The 25194-nt window shown below is 40.4% G+C and overlaps 1 protein-coding gene across 1 annotated transcript in view; it reads right to left on the bottom strand.

Annotated features, from left to right (window-relative positions):
• Positions 1–23539, bottom strand: part of LOC111861707 (endothelin-converting enzyme homolog) — a 131466-nt gene extending 107927 nt beyond the window's left edge. The window contains exon 1 of the mRNA XM_023846492.2: positions 23271–23539. Coding sequence (XP_023702260.1) covers positions 23271–23282 — 12 coding nt within the window. The 5' untranslated portion in view covers positions 23283–23539. The remainder of the gene's footprint in view (positions 1–23270) is intronic.
• Positions 23540–25194: the final 1655 nt, after the last annotated feature.

Here is a 25194-nt window from a genome sequence, read left to right as displayed (position 1 = left end):
ATCGTTCAAAAATTTTTCAGACAGGCTGATCTTTTATCAGGCCTTTCAATAATATACGGCTCTTTGTTAAATGAGAAAAATACTTTGTTCAAAAAATGTTCAGAGAGTCTGGAGCTTACGAAGTATTTAAATATTATGTACCTTCTTCTGTTATGTGCTGAAATATTTTAATATGAAATATATAAAACTGGCTACATGGATATTAAATCAACCTTAGTGCCTTAGATAGCACTGGTTAGCCACCTGAACACTTTAAGAAACGCTTTGCTCTCATGAACCGTGTGGCATCGCTGCTTACACCACTGCGAGAGATATTCATCTTCTCTGCAGGAGAAGCCTATATTTGATCTCCAGATTTCAAATGGCTCTTATATTTGTTTTGAGTCTCATCGACTAATAGAAACTGAAAAGAAACGTTATTGTTTGAGGGAAAGGAAAACTGGTTCATGGGAGACGTAATAGGAAGATATTTTATTGTTGAAAACAGAAAATGGGATGTCAAGCCTTTAAATTATTTTTCCCCAAGGTTTCTGAAGTACTCGAAAGAAAAGGCGATCTAAAGGAAGAAAATTTATTTTGTTTCTGTCAACATATATTGTTAACGTACGTTGACGATATTTCATTCAATCTTGAAGTTGCTATCAGATAATGGCTGTAGTGACGGCAACAAATGATGCACCAGGAGTAACAGAGCAGCGAATGATGAAAACCGTGGCCAACCTCAGTCGCTTCTGCAGGTTACAAAATTAGCTCCACATAAAGATGGCTAATAGATCATTTGAAAATGTGGCACAGTTAAAATATTTGAGAGAGTAAAAATCAAAATTTTATTCAGGAGGAAACTAAGAGAAAATTTAATTCAGGTAATGCTTACGACCAATCAGTTCAGAACCTTTTGTCTTCTCGTCTGCTGTCTAAAACATCCAAAACTATAATTTTTCTTTCGGTTTTATATGGGCGTGAATTTGTCTCTAACATTAAGGGAGGAATATAGACTGAGGGTGTATAAGAATAAGAGGCTGAGGAGAATATTTTGGCTGAAGAAAGGAGAAGTGACAGGAGCTTGGATAAAACTGCATAATGAGCTTCACAACTTGCATCCTTCGCCAAGTATAATTGGAATGACTAGGTCAAGGAGGATGAGATGGGAAGGGTATGTAGCACCAATAGTGGAGAAGAGGAATGCAAGTAGGATATTGGTGGAAAAGCCAGAAGGAAAGATACCAGTAGGAAGACAAAGACGTAGGTGAGTGGACAATATTAAATTGGATCTTAGAGTTGGGGCGGCACGTGCTTGATTGATTTGGCTCAGGATAGGGACCAATGGAGAGATCTTGTTAACACGGTAATGAACCTTCGGGTTCCATAAAATTTGGATGAATTCTTGAGCAGCTATTCAACTGAAGGCTTCCAAGAATGGCTCAGATCTATGGAGTTAGTTGTGTGTTACATCTACATTCTAAATTGTCTGATGAAACATTCAGGCCTCGATGAGTGAAACTTTTGTGCGACTTGTGAACTCGTGAACTAAGCACTTATCTCTTCACGATTACTGCCCTGCACATTCTGAAGGGCAAATTTTTTCTCCAAGTCGAATGATTGAAATTGTGACCTCAAGATATCACGGATTACATTGCAACGGTTCACTAATTTATATGGAACGCCGGAAACTTGTCAGACACAACTGTAATGTGTACAGTCTAAATTCAAGCTACGGGTCGAGGTTGGCGACCTTCCTCTACTTCGCGTGCGAAAATACACGAAAGAAACTTCTATCCCATATCAGCTCACCGGTAAATTTCATAAGCCACAAATTAATATATTTTCTGAAGTGACTGGTAATAAGAAGACTGGAAATAATGTACGCTATAATATACTACACCGAACTGCCATTGGTGGTCTCTGCAGTATATTAAGCTTCTTTTTTATTGCTAGTGGGGTGGGACTAAGTCCCTTGTACTGCGCCCACTTCTGGCCTATTGTACCAGCCCCAGATGATAGGTGACGGCGATTGTGGAGCAGTTGGTGGAATGAAGATTGGCAGGGGAAACCGAAGTACTCGGAGAAAACCTGCCCCAGCGCCACTTTGTCCACCAAAAATCCCACTTGACCAGACCCGGGATCGAACCCGGGCCGCCGCGGTGGGGAGCCAGCGACTAACCGCTTGAGCTATGGCGCGACCGTTTTATAGGTTCTATGAGAGAGGTTTTAATATCCCTGCAAGAAAAAGAGAAAAAAATAACACAGCAAGTCTCTGTTGAAACAAACGAGAAACCACATACGTACTACTGATCTGGACAAAACGAGTGACTGTTGTCATTTGACCAAGAACAGATAGGGAGTTATTTTAACTAAGAAAATTTTATATTCACGAGAACAAATCTAGTATTTAAAAAAGAAAACATGAATAAGTATCTGTCTTCTGGAATATATCGCCATGTAGTCCGTTGAGAGTCAAGCGATGTTTCGGAGGAACATACCGTACCTGTCTTCAGGGTTGAAGAATAATCCTAGCAAGAGACCAGGGTAAAAGAATTTGACAAGGAAGAAAGTGCAAGGATGTATAAAAATTCTCTAGCTGACACGTGCTTTCACGACGGTTTCTTGCTTGACCTATTTTTCGACCCTAAATAAGGTGATTTTTGTCTCCGAAACGTCTGTTGACTTGCAACAAAAGATATGGCGTTATATCCCAAAAGAGAGAACTCCTCTTAACCACTGCTGTGAGAATCTCAAATCCATAAATGTAAATTACTTGAAGAATATTAATGATAGAATATTTTGTATTGCATAAAATGGATTTCTTACTATCTTCATACCTACCTACCACTTGGCGCTACAGCTCTGGGTGAACCTTGGCCTCCGCTACGACCAGTCTCCACTGCTCCGTATTTGCTATCTTCGTAACTTATATATATGTTGTCACGGTTTCTGTGATATGAGGAAAAGTCTGTTTTATGGTATTATTGAAAGCAGGGTTTGCAATCCGTCAATAAGGCAAACACTCAAAATGACCGACTAAAGCTAAAGAAAAATATCTAACAATGTGAAATAGATTTTGCAATCGGCCAGTGTGGCTAAAAACCAAAATCATTGGTTAATACTGTGCAAAAAAACTTTATCACTAAATATCATAAAAATTTTATTAACAGCTTATGCTACATAAAAAATGTCCATTTAGAGCCTTAAGTAACTGGGGCTTTGTTACGAGACAATATTGCAGAAAATTATAAATATCCGACAACTTCTGTTGACTGTCTCCATACCAACCTTAAGGAATAGCATCTCCAACTGTTTTAAGGCTGATCCAGCCCACACGAAGTAAATGGACAGATGCATAAAGACATTTTTGGGAATCTTATTTTCGTGTTAGTCTTTTTTTTCTTCATATTTTATGGACAAGTATGGTGTCATCGTGCCTGTTATCCCTAATATCTTTTGAACTAATTGGTGAATCTTCATGGAACTAGATAAAAACCTCATGTAACCCCAGACTACCCAATTTTATAGTTTTATTGCCCTAACTAACTAATTAAGTAACCAACTAATTAACTCCATGGAGCCGAGTTCATCTTGTGATGTAACAGTCGCTCAGATAGTCAAGAAATTCCAAGAATTTTTTTAACAAATTGTAAATCACTCCGTCCAATGTGACCGTAAGTTTTTTACTACATAAAAACTTAACACCCTTACATGAAAACAGCACAGCAGCCACGAGCAAACCCTGGACGATATAAAGAACCTCCATATCAAGATAGCCAGGTGGCACAATATCTGCCCCATATAAGAGAGACGATGGGAGGACGAACACGAGCCTGCATGGTTTACGAATTTTAATCATTGACAATCTAAAAAACTTTTATATAGCATCAAGGAATTTTATACAATTTTTTAAAACTTACATTCCCAGGAAACTGCTGTGTTTATGAAATGTTCTATTCTGTGTACTGTGTGTTGTAACATATAAGTGTACTTACTTTGCGTGTAAACAAATTATGTGATAGTGGTTTCCTATTTGTAGTGATGTTTGCCCTCTGAAGATGTTCCACAGAGACCGAAACATGTAAGGGTGTTAAGTTTTTATGTAGTAAAAAACTTACGGTCACATTGGACGGAGTGATTTATAATTTGTAATTGTTATTGTGACGGACCAGAATGAAACAAATCAAACTCATTGTATTAAATTCTAAGATTCATTACCTCAGCCTCTCCAGGCATACTTCTTAATATTATCTCGAAACAGCTGCACTTTCTATCTAATCCTTTCACGTTCATCGTACATAACCTCTCTTTCGTCTCAAGCGATGCTATACAAATTCTGACGCTGATGGTGGTCTTTACCAATAAATTAGTCCTCTTGAAATGCAAGTCAAGGATTGAGATGTAAAATTACAAATACGGCCATTATAGGACTTAGTCTTGCATGTTAAATATGCACATACAAACGCGTGAGACCGTCGTCAGCATGCACGAGCACGACAGGCGACTTTTTCGCAGGCAGAAGAAATGTTCGTTTATGACCCGTATCTGCAACTGGAACTGTTTTGCTCTGCTAGTGCCTAGGGTGAGGACGCCGAGGTTTCACCCCAGTGCAAAGCCACCATTAGTGACTTTGACAAATAACTCCTCGTGGAGCAACTCACGATTAAACGACGCTTTTGTTGCATGAAGCAATTGTGAGACTTCAGCAGTAGACGAACTAAAACTTATACAGCCGCCATCTAGAATGAATATGCAGTGATAGTAATTCATGTAGTAATAATAATATTTTGAAAACCTCTAAAATGTACCAGCGTTCGCTTAGTTGAGAACAACAAAGTGTAATGATATTGTGTAAGATTTGAGGCTTTCACGGCGGTGACTATGAAGAAAGCAGTCTTCTGGGATTTGGCACCGTGTATATGTGGTGTTAACCGACGTTTCGGAGGAACGTATCGCCTCCATCTTCAAGGTAGAAGAAAAAATATAAGAAATCTGCTAGCGAAGAGACCGTGAGAACCGGTACATATACACGGTGCCAAATCCCAGAAGACTGCTTTCTTCACTGTAATGATATTTTTAACGAAATTAAGAGTAGAAGAAACTTACGGAACCTCTTGCTACCGCTTAACTCAAAACAATTTATTTTTCCGTATCCAGCATTAACCATGAAGACTGAAATTTGTAGACGTATAATTTGACCTGTGGTTTTGTATGGGTGTGAAACTCGGTCGGTCGCAGTGGAAAGACAAAAACTGTGAGCTTGTGATGGCCATGGGCTATGGAAGTATTTCGGAACAACTTAACGTTGTTAGAGAGATGAATTCGAGGAATTAAGGTGGACGGTATATACAGTATAGCATGGAAGGGAACAACGAGGGACGGACACAAACTTTTGGTCGGAAAACCTAAAGGGAGGCCCATGGGAAACATGGAGGGAACGAAAAGGAATTTTTAAGGAACAGGTTATGGTTTTGTAGGCCTGACTCTTTTATTACAGAGACCATTAGAGGTGCTCAGTGTAATGATCCCTCGGTTCCTTTAAAAGCGGGAGGGTTTCATGGCCATCTAAGTGACTTCTCAAGAAAGATTCCGCACCCATAGAACTAGTTAGGAAATACAAACATTTGCATTTTACGTTCGCCTTAATATCAGCTGTACTGAGAGGGAGGCAGCATGACGTAGGGAATAACATTTATACCGTGTCGAACTTCCATAAATAAAGCAGGATATTTTTCCAGATGAATTCAATATACTGCATATGCCATGGCTCTTCACTCCAATTCAGAAAGCAATGGAGATAAAGTTTACAGATGCATAAAAGTAACCAGTATTTTTCGGATTTCTGATTCTCTTTCTAACACAGAGAAATATGTTCGCTCCGCTTCGAAAGGATCCTGACAATAGTGTCAACACTCGGACTTACTGAGTTCTTGGACTTCGGCAATCGTCCGGTGTTCTAAAGAACTTAACGTTCCGGAGACTTGAACTGTGAAAGAGTGGAAGGGACATATTCGGTTGGGAATACCCGACCAAACAAAGCTAACCCATTGTCCAGGGACTGAGCTTAGCTATTTGTAAAGGATACAGGGAAGAACGTGTCTACCACCCTTACATCTAAGGGCGGAAACTGTTCGGAAAGGCATGTTCTCCAGAATACCGAATGACGGACAAAATACAAAACTTCAGTAATCCTGAAAGCATATGTATGTTTGTATATACATAAACACATACTAGAGAACCCTCAACGCCATCTGTGTGCTGATTGCTTAGAAAATGTGGGAGCCTCGACGTCTCACAACCTTATGGACCTCCACTGCTTGTCACAGAGATAAGTATACATTTTAGTATTAAAATATTTACAATAACGTAATATGTTTTAAACTTCCATTAAACATTTGTTTTAATAAAGATATAATAATGAGCTCATCTTGATTCTACCAACTGTAGTGACTGAGTTCCATATCCAGTACAACACTGCAGTTTCATTTAATATACACCTCTATATTATCCTATATTTATATTTAACGTGAGTGTTCTGTAAGCTGCGAAAGATGCAGAAATTAACATAAAGTGAACATAAAAAATTACAGGATTTTCTAACATTCGAACATCACATCGCTCCTGCTCCAGGCAGATCGGAACATGCCCTCCATGTACCTATTTGTTACTGCGTGACGTCCTAATGGTGGACGTGCACTGCTTATGCCACCGGGTAGTCACATCTCCCTGACCGTAGTGATAAAATCTCTGAAACGTCGGTAACATAATTAATTTCTACGCCGTTCCAACAATAAAAATTTAGCCAACTTCAATACGTGTGACAAACTGCAGCGTTACTTTTGGGTACCCCCTCCGCCTTCTTACTGTATTATTACCTGCTTCCATCTATAAATTCTTATGTTGCATAATTATGTACACATATGGAAGTAAATTATGTCTACTTTATTTACTTGTCCATCCATTCCGCTGTAATTTCAGATTCAAAATTGTTTTTGCTTATAGACAAAACACCCTCCCAACGTTGTACGGATACTGAAAAGACAGTGGCCATTCGACCTTCCGAAAAGACAAAATTAGGTTAAGTAATAAATTCTAGCATCAATTGTGTTTAAGAGCATCGACGCTGGTTGATTCTCTACTCACGTTCCTACTTTTAACCAATTTACTTATTGCTCCTTACTGTAGTGAGTAGATTGTAAATTCGCAGAGAAATAAAAAAAAATAAAAAAAAATAGACAAAACAACGATAAGGAATCATAGCGCTATGTAATCTAGTAAAATATAACATCATGTCACATCATGCAGCATTTCCTGTTGGACTCTTGTTCATGCGCACTGAACTTTCGGTTCAATAACACGTTAATTCTATCGAATGTTGCGGTTCAGTGGTCACATTCCTAGTTCATGTTCGAGAGGTCCCTAGTTAATATTCTTGACTATATTCAGGATTTCGCTGAACGCTAGAAAGTTAAAAGAGTTCACGATCTCCTTCATCCACGCGATCTCCAATTTATCATTCAAAATAAATCTCCCATTTCGCGCTACAAACCACGGAGCTGAGGAATTTCAACTAAAACACAAAGAAAAATATGTACGTATAAGTATATTGTGCCAATTCAGCATATTCAATGATTAAATTCAATCCTTGTATTTATTTTCATGTGTATTTATTGTAGTTGTAACCGGGACAACGTAGTCGGTATAGCAACTGGCTGCCGTCAGGACGAGTTCGAGTCCCGGTAGGGTCAAGAATTTTCTCTTCTACACGTGGTCCAGATTGGCTCTGGGCCCACCCAACCTCCTATCCAGTTGGTACCAGGGCCTTTCTCCTCGGGTGTAAAGTGTCAGTGGCGTGAAACTGACCACTCATCTCCAGCTAGTGCTGAGGTCAAGAAAATGTGGATCTATACATCCATTCCCCCATATGCCATCAAGGCGCAGTGCTTAATTAGATAAGCACGGGACAACTTTACGTTTATCTTTTTTGTAGTTTGTTTTTATCTAAGGTAAATAGTACCGAGCAAAGGCGAGTATGTTGTTGTCTGCGGTAGAAATATTAGCATGCATAATTTATTACTGGTGCAAAAAACACTGTAACAAATCTGAAAGTGCTATTACTACAAAAGCCGACTGATGTAAACATCGCCTCCATACTGCAATGGCGCCTGTTCTCAGCCTGGAATAGAACTTTAGAATAATCCGGTGTCCGCCATTGTGGTGTTCAAGGTTGTGGACAGGTACTTGTATGTTCCATGGGACGAACTAAAAAATTATCTGTGAAACTAAGTGTGGCATATGCCAATCACAGTGGCTGCGTGGCCTAAGGCATGAACTGTCTTCGCTCGCTCGAACACTGGGATCGGGTGTTTGAATCCCACTCAAGGCATGGATGTGTGTGTATGCGTTTGTTCTATGTTTGTGTTGTTTTGTGTGTAAGTAGAGGCCTTGCAACAGGTTGATCCTCCGTCCAAGGACTCTTACAGGCTCTGTGTAGGCTCAAGAAACTAAAAAAGTGGCCAGGGCCTAACAAAGGGCCGTAGAACCATAATAAAAATAAAGTGTGACACAGAAAACAATAATTTGCGATTAACACGTGAACGTGAATTCACAAGATGAATCATACTTAGAATGGGAAATCTATTGTATGCACTATATTAATTAATTAATTAATTAATTAAAGCATGGTTTATTTAATGACTCTGTCAGTAGTACAGGCTGTATAGTGTCAAATGTTAGGATTTTAGTGAATATTTAATTGAGAAAAAATGGAAGTGGTCGTGGTCTAATTTGAGACTGTGGTACCGTAGCAGCAGTTGCGTGGAGGGCTCAATGAAACCAACAGAAACTTCATTTAGAATTACCGACGTCCTGACAGAGATTCGAACCGAATACAAGTTAATGAGTTATAGCCCGAGTGATCTTGTTCAGTGAAGTTATGTATTTATGGTCCCTAGAATTCTCGACCACGATCATGCCGCTTTGAAAGAACCTTTCTTATGAATGTTCTGATATCAGTCACAGCGGACACCAACGCGTCGAGAGAAATTCGAGGAACATCATTAGGCCTAGTACTGGGTCCGGAGAAACGTGGGATAAAACAGTCATCCTACCTGAGATCATATTCCATAATTCGGCCGTTAAGGTTGATAAAATTGAGCACATGGAATATAAGTTGAAAGAAACAATAATCCCAAATTATTAAAGAATAACAAATATATCATGTTTTATGTCAACTTTGTGTGGTTGTTTCTCGATTCCAATAACATTTTTCACCGAGCAGGTTCGTTTATCGATGGACTTGCATTCGGAAAGGGTTCTGTTCAAATTCCTGCCAGTACACAGGCTAGACTTGCGGAGGATTTTCGATGTTTTCTACAGTTGATTCAGCAAATTATCGAGATAACATCTCTATTATAAAATGATCGTTTTCTCTTAAATACTTTCAGCTCCTTATCTTACCATTCGACAGGGGTGGCCAAACTCATTAACATCGGAGTCGCGTATGATAATTTGGGAACTTCGGGAGAGGCAAATGAAAGAGTGAATGGCGTAGATGTTTAGGTATATTCTCTACACGCAGTAGAATTTTATAATTAGTCCTCTTACGAAAAATCGTTGAATAATATTCTTTCCGTGACTCGAAATAGCGGTTCAAAGGAACTGCGAGTTGCTCGCGATCCACAGTTTGAGTACCTCTGCTACACAGTTGCACAATTGGAGTTATGTGGTTTTTAAAACACACAAAGAGAAACTATTTAATGGGTGCGTCTCTTTCCAGAGACTTTTTCCCTTGGCACTACAGCCCCAGTGGACCTAGGCCTACCTCCCTGAACTTCTCCGTTCATTTCGGTTTTTCTAGATCTTACACATACGGTAGGGCTCCTTGGGCGGGTGATCAGCTCGTCGCAAGGCCTCTACCTGTACACAAACACAGAAAAACGCATACACACAAACTAAACATCCATGCCCTGAGTGGGATTCGAACCTACGATCCCGTTTTCCAAGCTAGCGAAGACAGTACATGCCTTAGACCGCTCGGCTACCGTGACTGACTCCGGAGACTTACTTCTACCAAAATCCTTGAACATGTCCCAGATAAAAGAATTTTAACACACTTGAAATTGCCTTTAAATGCTCATTACTGTATGTAAATTGTCCTTAATTAAATAGCACCTATATACTGACGCCAGAATTTGCTGAAGAGAAATAAACTAGTAAGTGCAGTAATCCTAATGGAGCTGGTAGACAAATATGTTGAAGACTTATTCGGATTATAACTCAGAAATTAATTTACAATCTAATTGCTTAGTGATCCGTCATAAGGCCCGTGTTCGATACATTTTCTGCTGGAATACTGATGTAAAGTGAACAACTAAATTTCATCAGACTGTGTGGTTTCATATAAACGCATGTTTACTTTCCTGAAGCATATTTATTTACAGTCTTATTAACTTTTTCGATCAACAAGCAGGCGGCAAACTGGAGCCAGAGGCACGTTATACCCTTATGCCACTGACTCTGTATGTCCATCTCTCTCTCTCTCGGCTTCCTCTCTACGTAGGGAAAACTATCGCTGTGACAAAGTACGTATATATATGTCCTATGAAGTTGAACTCTAGAAAAGATATAAGATCTAAAAGTGTGTGTGACGATGGATAATATATTTGTGAGGGCAGATATATTTGTCCAGAAAGACAGCATCTTTAATCTGTGAAACTTAATTACATTTTTGTTTGTGACATTTACATCGCTACAATTTTAGTATATACATCCAACTCCCCTATACACTGACGCTGATCATTCTGAGCCCTTATTTATTTGATGATTATAGATGACCATGAAATTTATTTCTAATTAATTCTCGGTAATTTAAATTTCAAAAGTCTTATGTTTCGATATTACTGGAAATGTATCGTGATCTATAATATCGTATTTCATCGTCTGGGACGTGCAATACGGTGTTTATGTTGAAAATTTCTAGATTCTGGCAGAAACAACAAGTCCGGAGTTATGACATTTACGATCAGTCATAAATTTAGCTCGGGTACAGGGAACCGGACGCGCCTAAAAGGACAGGTCAGAGCTTGTTACAATTGCCTGTGAATGAGGGCCAGTATGATTGGGTTGCCTCGTTCAAGCTTCCTACGGAAGATGGGATGAAAATGTATATGTCAACACCATCTTTCGAATTCCCGGCGTGGGGGTGCAAGCCATTCCACAAAAGGGGAGACTTTCACAATATTCCGAACTGAACGGACGTGACCCTTGCACGCTCCGGGACATAGCTAGCCGATAGTGTAACGCTGTAACTTAAAGCTAAGAATACATTAATTTAACAGTGTGGTGAATTAGCAGGTGAATAAACGTCAATTGGCTCAACTCTCAGAAAAACGCTTTCTTCGGCATCGCTACCCTGAGACCCATGCAAACCGACCCAGCTAGTTTCCCGTACCTATACCGATCTTCCTTAGTTTGATCTGTGAGAACTTCCAGTAGCCATCGTACACTGTCCTAAGGTAGAAACAGGTGTAGCAGGGATAGCACCATTCCGACTGCGCCGATACAAGAAAAGAGCGGTGTTAACACCTTCATGTCATAGTGCTCAATTAGTTAACACAGTGACAAATTTATCTTACTTTAATACTTTTAATAAATTATTGAGAAAACAAACTATCCACCGCAACAAATTTAATTAAATAAATCAAATATGATGCATCGTCTTACATGTCTCGGACCCTTGGGACTGTTCGTACATTTCATGCTTTCCTGTACAGTTCAGTACAGTTTCATACTTTCGTAACATAGTACCACCTTAAATAGCGATATCTTCGGAACGCAGCCCTTGAGGCACCGGTAATCGTTCAGATGAGTGAATTAATTTCTCGGTTTTTGACGGTAACGAATATTCCATATCGTTTTCAAAAGATCCGGCTATTGGTCCCTTCCTGAGTCACATTAATTTAGCCAAATACATCCTATTTCATTATTATACATTTTAATATTAAGAGCAAGGATAGCGTAGTCGGTATGGCGACTGGTTACGGGCCGGACTATCGAGAGGTCGGTTTTCGAGTCCCGGTAGGGTCAAGAATTTTTTTCTCCATGTTTTCCAGACCGGCCCTGGGCTCCACCCAACCTCATATCCAATGGGCACAGGGGGCTCTTTCCCCGGGGGTAAAGCGGCCGGGGTTTGAGGCCGACTACTTACCTCCAGCTAGCGCCGAGTCCAAGAAAGTATGGATCTATCTATCCACTCCCCCATACGTCTTCAAGGCGTAGTTCTTAATCAGATAAACACAGGGACAACTTTACCTCTTACTTTTTTACGTTATATTACCTTCCCACCCACGCCTAAGTATTACAAGTGATTTTTCCTTCAATGCGTGCCATGTCTGGTCTATCTCTTGAATGGTACATCCGACTCCCATCTCGTCTTTCTCGATTTTATTGCCCCAGTAATATTATGTGGCCTTCGCTCGCTCGAACGCTGGGATCGTGGGTTCGAATCCCACTCAAGGCAAGAATGTCTGTGTATGTATTTATTTTGTATTTATATTGTCCTGTGTGTAGGTAGCGGCCTTGCTACAAGCTGATCACTCGTCCATGGAGTCCTACTGTTTGTGTAAAAGAGATTACATAACTGAAGATGAAACCAGGGCTCAAAAAGTTTTGTAGAACCATTGAGGAATGAAATAATGTTAGGTGAGGAACACGAAACTCGTAATGTTGTATGTTGTATGGGAAGCAATGAAATAGATTAACATAAATGGAGCACCTGATGATGGCACTATAGTGCCGAAACATGTTGTGAAATAACAAGTGAAATTGATTGCACTAAAAGACGGACACTGCATACATATCATGGACGAAACTCGTATTTATGCAGCTTTCTCCAGCCTCCTCTTACTTGCTTCATTTTCGATACAAATACCCTCAACAGCATCTGCTGTCTGACGTTCCATCCTTTATTATTCCCCTGATACGATAGACAAAGTATCATACACGTGTAAAGCAAGAAATAAAATTACACAAGTATACAGGCCTACTTTAACACAAAGGCAGACCCAGTTTCATGGTACAAAGCAAAGTGTTAATGTACACAAGAAGAAGAAGAAGGGCTTTGGACCGAATCTTAACAGTCGTTTCCACAATGTAATCTGCTCCAAGTTGCATTATGCATTTCATTTACATTTGGCTAAACTGAATCCACAAAATATAAGTAGACGCTAAGCTATGAAACAAAGAGCCATGTGTTTATTTGGTTTCCTCTATGACTTCAACCGGAGCAAGTCTGGTGTGGGGGATGTCTGAAATAGGACAGAGGTTGTCCATTGTTGCTTTTTGTATATGTATAGGCAGGACTGTACAGTTAACATGGTTTATATGTATATATATTAGCATCATTCGTGAATGTATGTAACAAACGACACAGCACTATGAGAGAGAGCTGTCCCAGATGGGTGAATACTTGTGAAGAAAACTCTCATGTATTTAAACCCACTGGTTTGATAGGTAACCAGTTTATGCGATTTGAGATGCATAAAATATTATGAACCAGTTTATCCCTTGCCAAGTAAGTTTTTAGTCAAATTTCCTTATTTTGAAAAATTAAAGACTGTTAAGCGAAACCCATGCTTTCTGTATGTCTGTGTATCCCCCATGTTAACTTTTGAATGGCTAAAAAATCTTTATGAAACATTGTACGTATATCAAGATTTCTGAGCTAATCCCAACGGCGTATTTCATAAATCCCTTCCATCAGTCTGTGTGTCTCTATGTGTATCACCTTAACGTTGTTAGGCAACAGCTCAGTAAAATGTTTTCGCGGCAACGAATAAACACACAATGATTGGACGCGTCATTTTCTATGCGGTATGCGACGCATCAGGGAAAGCAGGCGATTCGTTCTTCCAAGAACTTCTTGTCCTCTTTTACGAGAAATATTGAGGGTGCTCCTAATGGGGCTCAAATCGTTATTAAGAAAACCAGCATAATTGCACACAGACACTATACAGGCCAACAGAACTAAAGTATACTGTAAACCACAGAGATATTCTGTATGCACTCATCATAGCCCATCCAAGCCATATGCCCAGCCATTCAAATATCCTGGATTTCACTATCCTAAGAGTACTGTACGTTATGGGCTGCATATCACAGTGCTCCTTGTCATGTAATATCATAAACTGGATATTCACTTCATTCTTCTCAGGCCCAAAGATTTTCCTGCGCTAGTTTTCAAATATTTTGTAATTTATGTTCACGTTTCTCATTCGAACAGAATAAATAGAAAAATCTCTGTTTTGTTACGTCTTTACCTTCAGTGCACTGGGAAGGAGACGGAATGAAAACAGGTTTGGAACTGAAAAATTATAATTATCAGAATAAATTTTTTCCTAATTTTATCATGGAGCTCACATTTATGTATTCACTTTCCTCCTGAAAATTTAGAATTATAACATTATCAAATTACAGTATTAATCGATATATCTCGAAACTGAGTAGGTTAACCCTAAATCTTTATTTGTCACCAGGCCTTCTGTACAACTTATTTTTGTTTATTCTTGGGTTATTAACGCTCCTTGTCTACATAGATCACAGATTAGAATGTCAGTGTGACTGCGTGAATAACGAGTTCCAGAGGATTTCTTGGCCTACTGAAGGCGCCATTCTAACACTTTATTTTTGCGATATTCACGCTCAGGCCTCTTATTCAGTCCCGTAATAATTTTTCATAGATGATAGGATTCTTGGATGAGTGATCAGCCCGTCGCAATGCCGCTACCTAAACACAAGACACTACAAACAGAATAATTGCATACAGACATCAAATATTCATGCCTTGAGTGGGATTCGAACCCACGATCCCTGCGTCCGAGCGAGCGAAGAGAGTTCATGTCTTAGACCGCGCGGCTACTGTGGCCGACTATTCCCACATTTGCTGCAAAGAATATAGGATACAACTAAATACCTCTGACATTCTTCGGACCGAGGTTTACGCCCGGGACCTACCGAATGCAAAGGAGTTCTAACAGCTTGAGAGCAGCGTTCAGTAAGCCTTCATGTAGTGATAATTAAGTACAGAGATATATTTTTTTCCCCCCTTGGCACTACAGCCCCAGTGGGCCTAGGCCTACCTCCATGAACTTATCCGTTCACTTCGGTTTTTCTAGATCTTACACATTTGGTATTACTTCTTGGGCGGGTGATCAGCTCGTCGCAAGGCCTCTACCTGTACACAAACACAGAAAAACGCACACACACAAAAACTAAACATCCATGCCCTGAGTGGGATTCGAACCCACGATCCCGGTTTCCAAGCGAGCGACGACAGTACATGCCTTAGACCGCTCGGCTACGGTGGCCGGTACAGAGATACTTTACAATTACCCAATATTAATCACACTGAGCATATTGGTGCAGCTGCAGTATTTTTACTCTGGAGGCAGACTATTCGAATGTCGGTCAGGCACCGTCTAACTTGAATGAGATTGTTCGCGATTTTCCTAATTTCTTCCAGAAAGTAACGGAAGAAGGGGAGACGGGATAGCTCAGTCGGTATAACAGCTGCACGGCCGAGGGGTGGGAGTTCGAGTACCGGCAGTTTCAACACTTTTCTCATCTCCACGCTGTCAAGATCGGGTCTGGAGTCCACCCAACCTCATATCCAATGAGTACCGGGGGCTCCTTTCTCCGAGGGTAAAGCGGTTGGGCCGTAAAGTTTACCACTCACCTCCAGCTAGTGTCGAGGTAAAAAAATATGGGTCTATACATTCACTCCCTAATACGCTTTCATGGCATAGTGTTTAATCAGTTAAGCACAGGATTAACTATATTTTAGTAACGGAATAATAACTTCAGATTGGCCACGACAGCCTCCCCAATTTTACCAATTCATAATTCACAACCACCTTCCCATTCTGTTCTGTTTAACGTATTAAGAAAAATCAGTAGGTATTTTCATCACCATTACAATCCTCACTGCAAGCAATGCATACGTGAGCGAGTACTCAACTATATTACGTTTAATAAAAAAACTCATGCAAAAAGTAATGAAATTTTTTAATAACATCTCACTACTTCATCTCTTCTTCTATCGTTGTCCTCTCTGCCTCCCCGATGGGCCCATGTTACAGCTGACAAGCTAGATTACAAAAATATTACATTCGTTTTACTGAATTACAGATTCCATTCCGGAGTTAATAAACTGCATTTGGACAACCCAAGGGAGTACGAGAGCGGTGTACGGGGGAAATGATACGGAATTGTAGCTACATATAAGTGATTAAGCGAGGTACCATGGCAACCAGCTCAAAAGAGCAAACAGTTGGTGTCCTCTGGCAGCACACAGCAAGGTATTACTAAACAAGAAGGAAATGTCGCCATGTTTCTTGTACAGTGACTAATGTACCTGCTTAAATTTGCCCCTCGTGCGTAACGAGCACATTGTTTTACGTGAGTGACATACTAGTCATTTGCATTGCAGCCCTTGTTCTTGCACTGCGTCTCATTCTGCCATGTGCTATAGAACTCCTGTAAAGTCAAATGCAACTAATAAGCAGAGTTTTGCTTCGTCTTTATAATGCTGATTAAAAGAATGCAGAGTTGGGATAGCGGAGTCGGTAGAGCGACTAGCTACGTGTTGGACTATCTAGGGTTCCGACTTCGAGTCCAGGTCGGGCAAGATCTTTCTCTTCTTTACTTTGCCCAGATCGGCTCTGGGCCCAGTCTCCTATCTAATGGGTATTGGGGTCCCTTTCCCGTGGTGTGTAGCTGATCACTCCCCTCCAGCTAGTGCCGAGGTGAAGAACATGTGGATCTGTCCGCTTCCTCACACGCCTTCATGGCGAGGTGCTTAATTGTTTAAGAACGGGAACAAATTTACCTTTTTATTTTATTTACTCAACTGATCCAAGTAGCTTCCATTTAAGGAGTTCACAGATTCAAGTTGAAAAAACGACGGGTCACGGGCTCAAATCCTGCACAGGGCATTTGTATGTGTGTGTGCCTATTATTATACTCGCTATTATAACTCCCATTTCCCGTAAGTCTGGAGTCCTGCCTCGACTTTCACCCCTTGTCAGACGAAATGCTTTACAAGGTAAAAATCCTCGTGTGAAAATTCCAAGTATAACAAATGTCATTATCCTATTTACGTTTGTTCAGAAAGGGTTCGATAGTTCATTGTGCAGCCCGTTCTTATTCTAACGATCCCAGGACCAATTCGAGGGATTTTTTTCGTGCTTGCTTCATCAAATGAATTATTTAAAGATGTTTTCTCAACGGCATAGGTTATGAAGCGTCAAATTGTAAGATGGTTATGCAAGAAGCGTAAAGGATGTTGAAAGAAGAGGACGTATCATATTGCCAAATATTATCCTGTCGTCTGCATGTAGGGACTACGGAAAAAGGAAACACTTCATTCTGGTTAAGTAGATCCTCGGGGGGAGATTCGAACAAGGGATTTCCATGCGAAGCATAGATATTATCCTCCAATACATGTCATTCGATAATTTTTGTGCTTCTCCTCAGTCATTAGTTACGGGAATAGTACTAACATCCTCTTGAATTGCGTATTAGCGTAACTTCCAGCACACTGTTTCCTCATTTGCTCGTAATCTGTATATGGATGGTATTGTTCTGCGTCTCAGAACTGGTCATGTTTACACATGTTGAGAGTCTGAGACAGAAAAAATGAATGTTACGTGCTATCATTCTTAATTTGCATATTATCTTAATTCTTATTCATATTTCTGACATGCAAGCAGTTGAAGTGAGTTAGTAGGTCATTCGTCAATTCAAATCTGCCCCCCACCCCAGCACCCCGTCAGTATTTCGTTCCGAGTCTGCCGTTCTTCGCCCGATATCTGATTCCTTCTATGTCCCTAACGGTAGTTGACGATAAATGATTGGATTAAAGTTCTGACATGATGCTGTCACGTGTTATTGATCATACACGGTGTCTGAATTGATAAATGAATGTATTGAATACTTATAACTTGTAATTACAAATAATTTTAAATATATCGCATATAAGCGCACTTTACAATTCACTGTAGCACTCTGTAATTCTTCTATATTTCTTCTTCGTTAACCGTTGTTAGGTTACGGCTCTCAACAATGTAGATTTCTCAGCTTTCGTGTTCAGCGGCTCCTGTCATCGCTAGCTTGTGATTTCCACAGCTAACCCATGATGATAACTCCCTCACATTCTCGACAGAACAAAAAGTCGAAGTCAAAGTCAAAGTTACTTTTCAACTGACGGTACCGTCAATCAGTTCATCTTGGCGCCAAGCCTCTCAAGAATCACGACCAGAGATCTTAGTTGGTTCTCCTTATATAGCTCCTACACGGACAACGCAGAAAATATCACTATAAAAATTCTTGTTGTTCCGTGGTTGTTACTGCGGAATCCTGTTTACCGTTCCGTTGTCTAGCAATGAAAGTTTTTTGCGCCACTCATGTCACATTATTATTCAGAATGGAAATAAGTTTACAACATTGCTTTAAAGTAAAGCGTCTTATAAATCCAGTAAATTGTGCTTAAATTTGTTTGAAAATGTGGTCAGTATGTGAAAGTAAACAACAAACACCCTCTTCATATTAAGCAATTGTAAACTTTAACTCGAGTTTTAACATTTTGCTACGAGCGAGTGAATGGGCGGATATACGTATACGGTTGACATTCACTCCAATTAAAATTTAGGTATAAAATGAACGTTTCATATTTCTCTGTATCTTGTGTTCGACACATTCCACTCAGATAAAAACTCTCGGAGAGTTATGTCTTGAAACGAGTACCTATACACACCCCAGACAGATAGGCCACCGCGATTTTCCAACAAGTTGATTTCGGAGAGCGACAACGTGTGTTTGTCTGGTAACAAGACGGTACTAAGTCCGAATCGCAGGCAGATCGTCGGTTGTTTCAAATGAAATTTGCTATGACTTCCTTCAGCGCCTCCAAGAGAAAGCTGTAACCTATTGTAGATTACGAACACTTACTTTTCCATTATTTCCAGATCAGCTTACATAATCATACTATCATTTCGTTATGCTTTTCCTTTACAGTTGTCACGGCGTCGTTAAATAACCTGAGATCCAATTACAGTACTCAATCTTTCAAGGATCAGGCACCTTCCCGCTTCTAATCAGTGTCCAATTACAAGACTAATTCTTCCTATTCTGCGTGTCTGTAAGCAGTTGTGACCGTTATGACTGGTAGTTGTTGCGGGTAGGACAAGAAGATGGCTGCAAACGATTGCTATCCAGTCGCTATATACGAGGTATATACGAGTATGTCAGTTATGAGTTGATAGCAGAAGATGGAAGAAATAGAAGCAGTAGTTACGAATAGAAATAGAAGATGGTATTATTAAACGGCACTGTGAGTTCTGATTGGATATCCGATATCGCGATTAGTTCAATGTCTTTGTATAATCCCTACACATAAATAACAAAGTTTGTACATTTGCTACAAAATTGGTTTAGACAAGTTTCATTCAGGTAAGGAATTTTTGAAGGAGTTTAATTTTACTAGTATAGAGGGAAAATATTCCACGTGAACATAAATTATTTTCTAAATAAATATTTTCCATCAATAGACAAGCGCGCTTCGTACTAGTTGTTCTTATAGAACCAATTTTATGAAGCTCCGAGAATGGGACAGCCACCCATTGCACGATTTTAGTATATTCAGACTGTTTATTTAGGATTTTGTAACGCAAAGGAAAAGTAGCTCAGTGGAAGAGCTCTTGGTCTGCATTCACGAGGTACTTGGTTTCAAATTCCGACGACGGATTCGTCGTGACGAATTTCTTGCTGCGTAGGTCACGTGTTAAAGACTACACACGGTGTTTGGATTGATAATTTGATTTATTGAATGCTTCTAACTCGTACCTTCAAATAATTACAACAGATAATTTACACATTTACACACCATCACACCATACAAATCACTTGAGGCCACACTAAATATTCTCAGTCTGTTACGTCTTCATTAGTCGTTGCTAGGCAGCGGCTTCTAACGATTGAGATTCCTCTACTTCATTCGAAGCGCGGGGCTTCTGAGGGAATAATTAAAAAGGGGCAAGCACAATAGACCACTGAGGTCGCGGTGCAAGGGCCGAGAAGGCCTAACCCTCATACATTCATTCATTCCTCTACTTACATACTCACGTCTAAACTCCAGCTATGAGTGATTGCTCAAGACTAACTTTGTCGGTCGGGTAAATTGCAGTTGGCCCTCGCCAGCAAGGTCATTCTTGGTTCCAAATACCGTGGCACTCATGACCATATGTTGCTGTCTACTGACTGCCCATTCATCATCTTTATATAACCTAGGCAGGAAAGTACAGATAACACAGCTTCGGCGGTTAATCTATTGTGAGTGAATTCGTTGCCGCGGAAATTTGTTTACCGAGCTGTTGCTTAGCAACGGTCATCATTTCTGGCTCCAGTATTCCCGCCTTCAGCCGTCATTTTGTAGTATTAAATAGGCCTGTGTTCAATTTTTGGCTCGGATGCCAGCTTTCCCAAGACTTCTTCTTGCTTTCCCAGCTCTCCAAGTGCTGTGACAATAATATGGGCCGCGGCCTCTTCCCATGACTGTCCCAATTCGTCGCTATCATTCACCTTTCATTCGATGCTATATACCCAGTTCAACTGAGATTGTCATACGTTGATTCAAATCCGTTGCAGTTTCGGAGATTGCGCATGCGTAAACGGGGAACATGTATCCGAAGGCGCTGTAGCGGAGTTGGTTGAGTCACTTTGTTACAAGCCGGAAGGTCGCAGATTTGATTCCCGATTAGGTCATTTTATTTTTGCCTTGAACTAATCCTTCCAACCGCACTATGTCCCTGAGAGTCGACTCAGCCTCTAACAGAAATGAGTATAAAGGGGCCCATACACGTACGAGTCTGGCTCGCGAGTCCGACTTGGCTCGGGTTCCAATGAGCCAAACTCGTCCGTGTGTGGGTCGCAAAGTTGGGAGTCAGCTAATGCGTTTGTGATGAAATTAATCCGAGCCCGACACCCGAGTCATGCTCGCTGAGCCGAACTCTCGAGCCAGACTCGTACGTGTATGGGACCCTTAAGGAATCTTCCTGGGGACAAAGGGTGGCCGGCCGACGCGTAAGGCTGACAACCTTACCGCTATCTGTGAGCCGATTATCTAGAAAATGTAGGAGCTTCGACGTATCACAAACATATGGGCCTCCACGGTCTGTTAGAGGACAGATTTACCTTCATGTTTCCGAAAGATGTGATAAAAGGCCACTAAAAATAGAGTCTCCATGATGTAATGCCATGTAGTCCAGAAGAAATTCTCCATCGTTTCAGAGAAACACCCTTCCTTCACCTTCATGGTCGTAGAGTATGCCGATTGCATTTTGATGGTTAACTCCGAAACTCCGTGATTTTAGTCCGCAAGTGAACTATGCCGACCGAACGACCGTCGCTTGTCGGCGAAGTTTAGTGCCAACTTTTGTGGATAGAGGGTGTCGCGTGATCAGCGCAACGAATCTCCACGGCCGTTAGTTTTGGTTTTATAGACCGGAGCAGCTATTTCCTTGAAATAGCTCCTCAATTATCATCACAAGGCTGAGTGGACCCCGTTCCAGACCCACTACTTCTCAGAAAAAATCTGGTAGTACCGGGAATCGAACTTGGACCTCTGGATCTGTAGCCAGGAACGCTGACCACTAGATCACAGAGGTGGTGTTTGATGGTTAACACGTAGGGTTATTCTTCTCTTCACTTCTTCCATACATCCAATAAGATTGTATTCTCCATAGCCAACGACGTGAAAACCCCAGTTCCATTAAATTGGACAGGCTTGAAGCACAGGGAAAGATGATGTTCAGCATCTTCGCTTGTCAGACGAGGCTGTCTTCATTGTGTCGACCCCACAGAGCGCATTTATCAGCTGTTCGCAACATACAGGTCTGCTGCACTAAATTTAAACTCACTACATCAGAAACAAGATTCTCTTATGCCTCAGGTTACTATTACAAATGAATGCTGAGGCAATATTTAAGGCTTCCCGCATATACTCGTGAAAATTTAAAAATAAAAACATTTTATTTTATCCACGTTTTGTATGTAAGTAAATTATGGTCTCTCACACTAAGAAAGGAATGTGGAATGAAGCATTGGAAAACTGTTAACAAGAATATTTCGGCCTGGGGGAGAGAAGGCAAATGAGAAGCAACCGAAAAAAAAAAATATTCATAGAATTTCATAATTTACACTCTCCCGCAAATGTTATTATGATGTTTAGGTAATTAAGAATAAGACGGACCGTGCATGTAGCTCGCATGGGAGAGATTTTTAAATACATTCAAAATTTTGCTCGATGATCTGACATAAGATGGCTTGGAATATTTATGTGTAGGTAAAAGTAAAGCTCTCCCTGTATCAAGCCGTGGAGTAGTGGCACCCATGTTTTCTATACGATCGGCTGACAGATGGCGGTGAAGTTGTCAGCCTTACATGCCGGGAGCACTTTACCTCCAGGAAGATTTATCTTGTTCATTTCACTCTGAGTCGACCCTAGAAATATAGCGAGGCTGGAAAGATTATATCAAATAAAAAATCCAATAACCTCATCCGGAATCGAACCTGCGACCTTCCGGCTTTTAGCATAGTGTCTCACCCAACTATGCTACTGCGTGCCCCCACGTCGGTGTAGACGGGAGGCAATATTAAAAGGGATCTTAAATAAATAGGGTTGTAGGTTTTGAGTGTTTATATCTGCTTCAGAATAAGGGCCAGTGATGGGCTTCTGTTGACACGGTGATAAATCTTTAAGTTTAATACAAGACGGGTAGTATTTTGACTAGCTATTTGTGTATTAGCTTCAAAAGAAGGGAATGAATTCTGGAATTATATCTCAATTAGCTTCTGCTTTTCCTACAGTGTAGTATTTTTTATTTAATGATCATCAAATATATTCGCCGTCATGCCCATTAGCAAATCAGAAAACTACTGTAACGTTAAGTAATGCAAATTAAGTTACACACTACTTTAAAAACATAATTTACGTTGCAGTATTGTTAGCCACAGTCTCACAAAAAAAGAAAATAACGTGAATTAACATAACACAGAAGTACAAAACACGCACTACCTCGCTACACTGTCAGTCGGGGTTATTTCTTGATCAGATGCGTGAACCATAACACTGTAGTGATTTATCACAACTTCAAAGAGAGTAAATTACGGGGCTTATAACTTTAATAACAGCTATGGAAAGGAAATAGATCTATTATTGCGTAGGAATCGCTTACCTTTACAGACATCTTGGCTTATTGTTGCTATCTTATCAACACTTCGATTACAAATTGAAAGGGGGGCTCTATTAATTGGTTTCCACTTTTAAAACACTATAATCCATTTATTATATTATGGATTACCAATAAATTCACGCGGTATTTCATGTTTTGTTCCATACACACGTAACACTGACTATATGTTCAATAGACACTAATTCTAATCTGTTGTAGAGACATCGCCCAAACTGTGTTTGGTGCCATTTTCGGACCGTGCACGCGCTCCTGGATGCGTACAGTAAGGCTGGCCTTCAGTTACCGTGCCGCACAATCCCTTCTGCCCCCACCGGGATGGGTATCCAAAACCTAGCCCCATATGATCGTATTGATCCGAAAGGTACCCCTACTTCCCCTCTTTCCTTCCCCTATTCCAGCCTGCAACTTTACCACGTGAATAAGGCGCTTCTAGTTGTCTACTATAATCTTAGCATGACAGGAAGTTGAAATCTAACATGCCTAAAGCAGATTTTTACCTTATAATGTCTACTTCGCCTGTATATAGGCAATATCAAAACAGAACGTGTTTTAAAATTTCCCGAAAGTACAAGGTGCAAAAGATTTATGTGCTTATATATTATATCATACAGGGAACACGTAAAAATTATACAGAGCGAAGTTCGATTCTACTATAGTCAGATTACATCAATGACTACAATAGAAGATAAACACAGCAAAGGAATGAATAAACAGGAGCAGAGACTGCGGTTTTTAGCTCATACGGCCACAGCTCTCCTTCTAAACAACTAGTCAGTTTCACAACAGATGGCAGGAGCGATTGGCCGGCGGTTCTTGAAACAAGTTAACATAATTGACGATAGATTACACCCAAAACTCTAATATGCGTAGTGCGTTTTCACTTGCGCAATACGATGGAAATACCAAATGATTTTTGGTATTGTTTATTAACTGGTATTAATGATGCTGTTTCAGCTGTAGATGTTTCCTGTTGAATGAAAAGTAAAAATTATGTAACACAACGATTTATGGGGGAATGGGATAGGTGTCGTCACCTATCCCGTTTCGTACGAACGAGGAGGAACACGACACAAGACACATTTCGATTAAAAATGTGGACCGCTGTCGAACTGGGAGTGTGTTATATCACATTCATGAGCTTCATGAGTGCACAGTTAATGCCTTCGATGAAAGATGTGTGAAAATGATGATGCGCTGGATTTGGTCAGGCTTATAAACGTTGAGTCATAAAGGACGGGAAGGAGGAGGTTTATCGTGTTTTAAGGCAGGCTTCCTGTTCTGACGTTCTGGAGAAATTGATGGCCTTGTGAATATAACATGTGCTTTACCGCTCATGTAACTCATGCAACAAGACAAATATCTACGCCTGCATATACATGCAATTCTGTAAGATTTGTGAACTGGAGGAACATGGACTGAGGGTGTTTGAGAACGGGTGTTGAGAATATATGGACTGAAGGGAGATGAAGTGACAGGAGGTTGGAGGAAACTGCATAATGAGGAGCTTCATAGCTTATACTGTTCTCCAAGTATAATTAGAATGATCAAGTCAAGGAGAATGAGGTGGGAAGGGCATGTAGCACGAATTGGGGAGAAGACGAATGCATATAGGACATTGGTGGGAAAGCCAGAATGAAAGAGACCACTAGGAAGACCAAGAGGTAGGTGGGTGGATAACATTAGAATGAATCTTAGAGAGATAGGATGGGGTGTTATGGACTGGATTGATTTGGCTCAGGATAGGAACCAGTGTAGGGCTCTTGTGGACATGGTAATGAATATTCAGGTTCCATAAATGCTTTGAATTTCCTGACTAGCTGCACAACTGGCGGTTTCTCAAGAAGGGCTCAACTCCATGAAGTTAGAGAGTTGTGAGCAGTACGGAAGCAGCTATAAGATTGTACTG

This window comes from Cryptotermes secundus, unplaced genomic scaffold, assembly GCF_002891405.2.
Source record: "Cryptotermes secundus unplaced genomic scaffold, Csec_1.0 scaffold235, whole genome shotgun sequence".
NCBI classification, from domain to species: domain Eukaryota; kingdom Metazoa; phylum Arthropoda; class Insecta; order Blattodea; family Kalotermitidae; genus Cryptotermes; species Cryptotermes secundus.
The sequence above is the reverse complement of the archived record's forward strand: the minus strand, read 5'-3'. Positions and strand labels throughout refer to the sequence as shown.